The sequence below is a fragment of the Tachyglossus aculeatus genome, chromosome 7 (genome assembly GCF_015852505.1).
Source record: "Tachyglossus aculeatus isolate mTacAcu1 chromosome 7, mTacAcu1.pri, whole genome shotgun sequence".
NCBI lineage: Eukaryota > Metazoa > Chordata > Mammalia > Monotremata > Tachyglossidae > Tachyglossus > Tachyglossus aculeatus.
In genome coordinates, this window is record NC_052072.1 from 19,679,009 (window position 1) to 19,687,350 (window position 8,342).

An 8,342-nucleotide genomic window follows, 5' to 3' on the forward strand; every position below is an offset into this window, starting at 1 on the left:
CTCCTGGCCAGTTAATCCTTTATTGATTTAGCTCCCCCGTCCAGCTTGGGGTTGGTCCCATCCCCTCCCTTCCAGGAGGCCCCCGGCCCTCCCTCGTCCGGGCTGGCGCTGCGGTCCAGGATCTCTATCACCAGCTGTAGCTCGGTCTCCGCTTCCCCAAGAGCTTTGGCTTCGTAGGTGTAGAATAGGTGGCGGGCGGCTGCCCCCACCAGTAGGGCCAGGCCGGGGGCCCCGAGCAGGAGCCAGGACCACCAGGGTCCCCAGGAGGCGGCCCCGGCCGGCAGGCTCCCGAGCAGCAGAGCCAGCCCCAGCCCCAGCAGGCCGGCCGTGGCCGTGCCTCGCTGCCGGGCCCTGGCCAGGCCCCGGCCCAGCTCCGCCTGCGCCTCGCTCAGCACGTCCACTAAGGGCGGCTCGTCTGCAAGGAGGGGAGAGACGGGTGGCAGGGCCGAGGAGCGTGAAAGGAGAGCAGGGTCAAGAGGGGAGGGGAGGAGGGCAGTCTCAGTTGAGTCAGTGGGACGGAGGAGAGGGGAGGGGAGGGGAGACGTGACTCACTGGAGCTGAGCTGGGCGGCGGGGCCGGGGCCCGGCTGGATGCACAGAGTGGCCATCAGCGCCTCGTGGTCAGAGTACGAGGTGCTCCCGCCTGTAGTGGTCCGGAGGGTCTCACAGGATATATGGAGCTCGGAGGAAGCCTGGGGAAAGGGGCCGCAGGGTCACCCCAAGCCTCCTCTTAGAACCGGTTCCCCCCGCCGGCCCCCACCCCGGGCCCTCGGCCGGGCAGGGCCTCACCTTGAAGAGCACGTAATCGATGCGGATGCCCTCCGGGAAGGGTCCCAACTCCCTGGGGTTGACGAAGTAGTTTTCGGGCACCAAAGTGAAGCCTCTCTCACATCCCTGAGGGGGCAATCCACTCAGTGGCCACGGTCAGGGTGTTGAGGGGTCAGCAGAGGGAGGGAAGGAGGGGCGGGGCCGGGGTGAGAGGGTGGGCGCTGACCTCAAAGGATTTGGTCTCGCAGTAAGCATCAAGCAGCCCGGTCCAACGCCGCAGGAGGCGGCAGCCCACATCCTCAGGATGCATGTTGAGGTCTCCGCAGAGCAGCACCACGTCGGCCGTCTTGGAGGTGTGGCTTCGGGGAGAGCGGAGGGTGGTGAGGGGGAGAGGTTCTGAGCTCGGACACCTGTCCCCAACCCCACTCCCATCCCAGCTACCTCAGAGAACCCGAGGGAAAACCAGGCCCCAACGAGGAGCATGGCCTGAGCCCAAGGCCCACAGTCAAGGGGAAGCCTCCCTCCCTCATCCCCCGGCCTCCCCAATTCCTCCCACTTTGGTCGGCATGGGGGTCAGGCTTTTTCCATGGTGGGGTCAGCCCCCGACGTCAACACACAGCCACGTTCGGTTGGGCTCAGACCGGGCCTGGAAGGGCCCCGACGGCCCCGGTTCAGGCCGAGAACCCCCTCCCGCAACCCATGGGCAGAGGGGCCGGAGCTGGATTCACTGCCTGGGCAAGGCTTTTCCTCCCCATTCCCACGTCGGGCTCACACACTGGATGAACTGGGCCAGCTCCCAGGCCTGCGCCACTCGGTGCGGGAGGTAGCAGTCCCGTTCACGGTCATACTCGGCGTGGAGCTGAGAGAGGGAGAGAGGGAGAGAGAGCGACCAGCGTGTTTCCGTGGATCAGGCCTGCCTTTAAAGTAATAATAATTACGGTATTTGTTAAGTGCTTACTATGTGCCAGGCACTGTGCTAAGCACTGGGGTAGATACAAGCAAGTCAGGTTGGACACAGTCCCCGTCCCACGTGGGGCTCACGGTCTCAATCCCCATTTTATAGATGAGGTAACTGAGGCACGGAGAAGTAAAGTGATTTGCCCAAGGTCACACAGAAGCAGCTTGGCTCAGTGGAAAGAGCACGGGCTTGGGAGTCAGAGGTCGTGGGTTCAAATCCCGCCTCCACCACTTGTCAGCTGTGTGACTTTGGGCAAGTCACTTAACTTCTCTGGGCCTCAGTTCCCTCATCGGTAAAATGGGGATGAAGACTGGGAGCCCCACGTGGGACAGTCTGATAACCTTGTATCCTCCCCAGCGCTTAGAACAGTGCTTGGCACACAGTAAGCGCTTAACAAATGCCATAATAATAATAATAAGCGGCAGAGCCGGGATTAGAACCCATGACCTAACTCCCAGGCCCAAGCTCTATCCATTACGCCACACTGCTTAAGCCCCGATGTGTCGAGGAGATGAAACAGGTCCACCCCGGTCCCCAAGCCCTGTCGTGACTCCTCAGCGCCTTGGCCTGTAGGTTAGCTGGGCACACACTGGGACCACCGAGGCCACCGGCCCGCGGGAAGGAACCGCTCCTCCCTCCCCCCGCGAAGTCTGCAGAGCGGATTGGTCACAGGGTGGTGGAGGGTGGGTCCAAGCGTACCCCGCTTTTGTGCTGCTATTTGTCCTGGGCCAGGCTCAGGATTTTAGCACGTTCAGACTTGTACCTAGGGAGGACAGAGTGGGATTCTTTCTCGAACAGAGCTCGGAGGACGTGTGGCCTTCGGCAAGTCACTTACGTTTTTTGCATCTCAGTTTCCTTATCTGTAAAGTGAGGACTCAACATAATAAAAATAACAATGGTATTTATTAAGCACTTACTACGTGCAAAGCACTGTTCTAAGCGCTGGGGAGTTTACAAGGTGATCAGGTTGGCCCACGGGGGGCTCGCAGTCTTAATCCCCATTTCACAGATGAGGTAACTGAGGCACAGAGAAGTGAAGTGACTTGCCCGAAGTCACACAGCTGATAGTTGGCGGAGCCGGGATTTGAACCCATGACCTCTGACTCCAAAGCCCGGGCTCTTTCCACTGAGCCACGCTGCTTCCCTGATATTCTTCCAATATCTGTCCTCCCTTCAACTTGGCGAGCCCCACGCGGGACAGGAGCTGTGTCTGGGATCTAATCTTGGCTCCACCACCTTGTCCGCTGTGTGACCCAGGGGAAGTCACTTAACTTCTCCGTGCCTCAGTTCCCTCATCTGCCAAATGGGAATTCAATACCTGCGCTCCCTCCTCCTTTAGACCATGAGCCTGGGTGCGCCCTGACGATCTACCCCAGCGGTCAGAGCAGCGTCTGGCACAAAGTAAGCATTTAACACAAACTACAATTCTTCTTATTAGAATAATAACTCTGAGCCCAAGCCCCCAGGCCTCTGTGCCCAGACGGTTCCCCACTTACATGGGTGACGTAGGCATTCAGCTGGAGTGTGCCGATTTGCAGCCCCAACAGTCCCACGGCTTTTCCACATAACCACTCTCCGTGCTGCAGCTGGGGGAGAATGGGGCATTCGGGAGGATTGCGGAGGGCCCCCCGGCAGCGGCTCCTGGGGGAGGAAGTCCTGCCCACTCTAGGCCTTCCTGCCCTCCCGGAAGAGCCATGGGTGGGGTGGGGAAGCAGGAGGGGGAACAGTGAAGGAGTTCCCGGTTGATCCTGGGAGGAATACGGGACAAAGGGGAGAGGGTGGCTTATGGAAGGGCTTGGGGAGAGGATCGGAGGTCAGACTCACCATGTAGGGGTAGCCATTGAGGGTGAAGGGGTGCAGAAACACCTCATGGAGGGGATGTTTAGAGAAGACGCAGAGGCCGCTGCCTATGATGCCACTGCAACACAGACCCCGCTCTCAACGTGGCACCCCCGCTTCCTCGGTTTCCCCCCCCGCCCCATCCCCCTCCCCCACGGCAGCCACCCGCCCTGATATCGTGATGACCTTAGTATCAGTTAGAGCAGACAATTCAAAGTTCACCGAGGTGGGTGTGGGGCAGCGGAGCACCAAGCTGCTGCCTTGGGAGGCAGAAAGGTGGGGGGCTCAGGACGGAAAGGGGTACGGGGGAGCCCGGGAGGCGGAGAAGGGCTCTCACCTCCGGAAGTAGTGGGCAGCGGGGTACGTCTTTGAGAGCTTCCGTCTCAGCTCCTCAAAGTCTCGCTCGCTCCACACCTGGGGAAAAACAGCACGGGCCGCTGGTAGTGGGGGGCTCTGGCTCGGCGCTCACCCCAGCCCCCCAGCCCGTGGACACCCCCACCGTTCCTTAACCCTTCACCTCTTGCAACAGCACCAGGTCAAAGTGCTCCTGGCTCAGGAACTCGGTGAGACGCTGCAGACGCTCCTTCCGCCGCTGGCTCAGGTAGCGGATGGCCCTGGAAGGGGGAGGAAATGAAGAAAGGGGTGTCACCTCTTTGCCCCCTCCACCACTCTGCTCCGGCTCCTTTCATTCGTTCATTCATTCCATCGTATTTACTGAGAGCTTACTGTGTGCAGAGCACTGTACTAAGCTCTCGGGAGAGTACTTACTGCGTGCACAGCACTGTACTAAGCTCTCGGGAGAGTACTTACTGCATGCACAGCACTGTACTAAGCTCTCGGGAGAGTACTTACTGCGTGCACAGCACTGTACTAAGCTCTCGGGAGAGTACAACACAATAATAAGCAGACCCGTTCCCTGCCCACAGTGAGATTACAGTCTAGAGGAGGGGAGACAGACAAGGCCTAGGGCCGAGGACAGGGGACCAGGGACAGAGGCTAGTGGCCTTGGGCAAGAGAAAGCCAGCTCCCTCTCAGGGTCAGGGCTTGTGTGGCCATACCAGTCTCTCCCTGGTCCTCCCAGGGCTGGGGTCAGCCACGACCAGTAGCCCCCTGGGGCGATGTTGTTGAGATTCCAAGATTGTGACTGGGGGCAGGAAGGGAAAGAAGCTTTCCTGTTCCCCAAACTCCAACCCCAAGATGTCTGGTGAGGCAGGCGACCTTCTCAAACACCCCCGTTTCACTCACCAGCAGTTGAGGTCGAAGACCCGCAGGCTCAGGGCACGGCTGAGCTCCATGGTGGGCCTGCGCTTTGGGGTCCGGGGCCTGCGGGAGCAGAGGGGATTAGCAGGGGCTGAGGTCGAAGGGGAAACTGTCTCATCTGAGCTTCGGGCTTTTTCCAGGAGGAAGGGCAGGACTGGGCAGGACTGGGCAGGGCCGGGCAGGTGACGGCAAACTCGGGAGGCTCCTCCCAGGGGATGGAGTGGGCTCGGGGAAATCCATCCTGGCTGGCTCTCCTTGCCGTGGGAGACCCCCCCCCGCAAGGGCCTATCCCAACTCCACAAATTGTCAGCCGTGTGACTTTGAGCAGGTCACTTCACTTCTCTGTGCCTCAGTTACCTCATCTGTAAAATGGGGATGAACAATGCGAGCCCCACGTGGGACAACCTGATCACCCTGTATCCTCCCCGGCGCTTAGAGCAGTGCTTGGCACATAGTAATGTTGCCAATTTGTACCTCCCCATAGTTATGTTGCCAATTTGTACTTCCCGAGCGCTTAGTACAGTGCTCTGCACATAGTAAGTGCTCAATAAATACGATTGATGATGATGATAGTAAGCGCTTAAGAAATACCAACACTATTATTATTATTATTACTCAAGAGGCCATGGTCCCCGCAGGCCAAGGATCCGCCTAGGTGGTTGGTCCTTAAGGGATCCGCCCCGGGGCAGACATCTGGAATAATAATAATGTCAGTATTTGGTAAGTGCCTACAATGTGCCAGGCACTGTTCTAAACGCTGGGGTAGATACAAGATCATCAGGTTGTCCCACGTGGGGCTCACGGTCTTCATCCCCATTTTCCAGATGAGGGAACTGAGGCCCACAGAATAATAATAATAATAATAATGATGGCATTTGTTAAGCGCTTACTATGTGCAGGGCACTGCTCTAAGCGCTGGGGAGGACACAAGGTGGTCAGATTGTCCCACGTCTCCACCCCCATTTTCCAGATGAGGGAATTGAGGCCCAGAGAAGTGAAGTGACCGGCCCAAAGTCACCCGGCTGACAAGTGAGCCCGCTGTTGGGGGGGGGGACCGTCTCTCTATGTTGCCAACTTGTCCTTCCCAAGCGCTTAGTCCAGTGCTCTGCACACAGTAAGCGCTCAATAAATACGATTGAGTGAATGAAGGGGGGGGGGCCGGGATTCGAACCCATGACCTCTGACCCCCAAGCCCGGGCTCTTACCCCTAAGCCGCGCTGCTTCTCTGGAGCTCCGGGGAGGAGATGGCTGACCGGGGGGGGGGGGGGGGGGGGGGGGGGGGGACAAAAACAAAAGGAGGGACAAAGGGGGGGGACAAACAAAAGGAGGGACAAAGGGGGGGACAAACAAAAGGAGGGACAAGGGGGGGACAAACAAAAGGAGGACAAAGGGGGGGACAAACAAAAGGAGGGACAAGGGGGGGGACACAAAAGGAGGGACAAGGGGGGGGACACAAAAGGGAGGGGGAGACGGGGCTGGGGCCACCGTTGGAGAGGGCACGAGCCTCTTGGGAGTTGGGAAGGGGGGAAACGGCGGGGCTCCTCCGGGGAGCCGGGGGGGAAGGGGGTCCCGGGCCCGGACCCCACCTGTTGAGGGAGTTTAAAAAGTGATTTTCCAGAGAGAAAAAGGCCTTGGCCTTAGCAGCAGCCTTAGCAGCATCATCCCCTCAGGCCCCCGCCATCGGCTCCCCGGTCACCTCGGGCGGCCCGCTCCCCCTTTGGGAGTTGGGCTCCAAGCGCCGGCCGCCCGGCCGCCAAGGAGGGGCGCGCGAAAAGGATGCTGGGAATTGTAGTCTTTTCCCCGGAAGGGGCCCGGCAGCCCGGCGGAGCGGGGGGGGGGAGCGGGGGAGGGGGCGGGGGGGCCGCCTCAGGGGAACTCCACAGCGCCTCCCGGAGGGAGGGAGAAGAAACACAAGCGGCCCTATCATTCGTTCATTCAATCATTCATTCAATCACTCACTCACTCATTCGCGTACTCACTCAGTCGTAGTCATTCATTCATTCACTCACTCAATCGTAGTCATTTATTCACTCAATCGTAGTAATTCATTCCTTGACTCAATCGTAGTCATTCATTCATCCATCCATTCATTCATTCATTCATTCAATCATAGTCATTCATTCATCCATCCATTCATTCATTCGTAGCCATTCATTCATTCAATCATAGTCATTCATTCATCCATTCATTCATTCACTCGTAGCCATTCGTTCATTCATTCAATCATAGTCATTCATTCATCCATTCAATCGTATTCATTCATTCACTCGTAGCCATTCATTTATTCAATCGTAGCCATTCATTCATTCATCCATTCAATCGTATTCAATCATTCATTCAGTCGTAGTCATTCATTCATTCAATCGTAGCCTTTCATTCATTCATTCATTTAATCGTATTCATTCATTCAACCGTATTCATTCATTCAATCGTATTCATTCATTCAATCGTAGCCATTCATTCATTCATTCATTCAATCATATTCATTCAATCGTAGTCATTCAATCGTAGTCATTCATTCATTCAATCGTAGCCTTTCATTCATTCATTCATTTAATCGTATTCATTCATTCAACCATATTCATTCATTCAATCGTATTCATTCATTCAATCGTAGCCAGTCATTCATTCATTCATTCAATCAATCATATTCATTCAATCATATTCATTCATTCATTCATTCAATCTTAGCCATTCATTCATCCATTCAATCGTATTCATTCATTCAATCGTAGCCATTCATTCATTCAATCATAGTAATTCATTCATTAACCATAGCCATTCATTCGTTCATTCAATCGTATTCATTCATTCAATCGTAACCATTCATTCATTCAATCGTAGCCATTCATTCATGCATTCACTCAATCGTATTCATTCATTCATTCAATCAATCAATCGTATTTATTGAGTGCTTACTGTGTGCAGAGCACTGTACTAAGCCCTTGGGAAGTACAAGTTGGCAACATACAGAGACGGTCCCTACCCAACAGCGGGCTCACAGTCTAAAAGTGGGAGACAGACAGCAAAACAAAACATATTATTCATTCATTCATTCAATCAATCAGAACATATTAACAGAATAAAATAAATAGAATAAATATGTACAAATAAAATAAACAGAGTAATAAATCTGTACAAACATATATACATATATACAGGTGCTGTGGGGAGGGGAAGGAGGTAAGGCGGGGGGATGGGAAGGAGGGGGGGAAGAGGAAAGAGGGGGCTCAGTCTGGGAAGGCCTCCTGGAGGAGGTGAGCTCTCAGTAGAGCTTTGAAGGGAGGATTCATTCATTCAATCATATTTATTGAGCGCTTACTGTGTGCAGAGCACTGGACTAAGCGCTTGGGATGTACAAGTCGACCACATAGAGAGACGGTCCCTCCCCAACGACGGGTTCACAGTCTAGAAGGGGGAGACAGACAACGAAACGAAACATATTAACAAAATAAAATAAATAGAATAAATATGTACAAGTAAAATAAATAGAGTAATAAGCTGGGATTAAGTTAGTA

General features: G+C 55.2%; 1 protein-coding gene across 2 annotated transcripts; it reads right to left on the reverse strand.

Annotated features, from left to right (window-relative positions):
- Positions 1-11: 11 nt before the first annotated feature.
- SMPD2 (sphingomyelin phosphodiesterase 2) lies at positions 12-6,527 on the reverse strand. 2 transcript variants are annotated; one of them, XM_038749517.1, is made up of 11 exons: positions 6,411-6,527; positions 4,810-4,887; positions 4,082-4,178; positions 3,902-3,978; positions 3,550-3,643; positions 3,222-3,311; positions 1,544-1,626; positions 994-1,126; positions 789-893; positions 553-691; positions 12-415 (listed from the first exon to the last, which is right to left on the reverse strand). In XM_038749517.1, the coding sequence occupies exons 2-11, from the start codon at positions 4,857-4,859 to the stop codon at positions 12-14; spliced, it is 1,272 nt and encodes a 423-aa protein (XP_038605445.1). In that variant the 5' UTR covers positions 4,860-4,887; positions 6,411-6,527. The 2 variants fall into 2 exon arrangements, with proteins under 2 accessions (XP_038605445.1, XP_038605446.1); XM_038749518.1 differs by lacking the exon at positions 6,411-6,527 and adding an exon at positions 6,030-6,069.
- Between the last annotated feature and the right edge of the window lie 1,815 nt (positions 6,528-8,342).

Bases quoted from the DNA above. Each gene is read 5' to 3' on its own strand.
- SMPD2 (XM_038749517.1), bottom strand. From the start codon at position 4,859: ATGGAGCTCAGCCGTGCCCTGAGCCTGCGGGTCTTCGACCTCAACTGC. The intron at 3,979-4,081 runs GTGAAGGGTTAA...GTTTTTCCCCAG, and splicing joins ACCTGGTGCTGTTGCAAGAG to GTGTGGAGCGAGCGAGACTT. The intron at 1,627-3,221 runs GTAAGTGGGGAA...TCCCTCTCTCAG, and splicing joins TGAATGCCTACGTCACCCAT to CTCCACGCCGAGTATGACCG.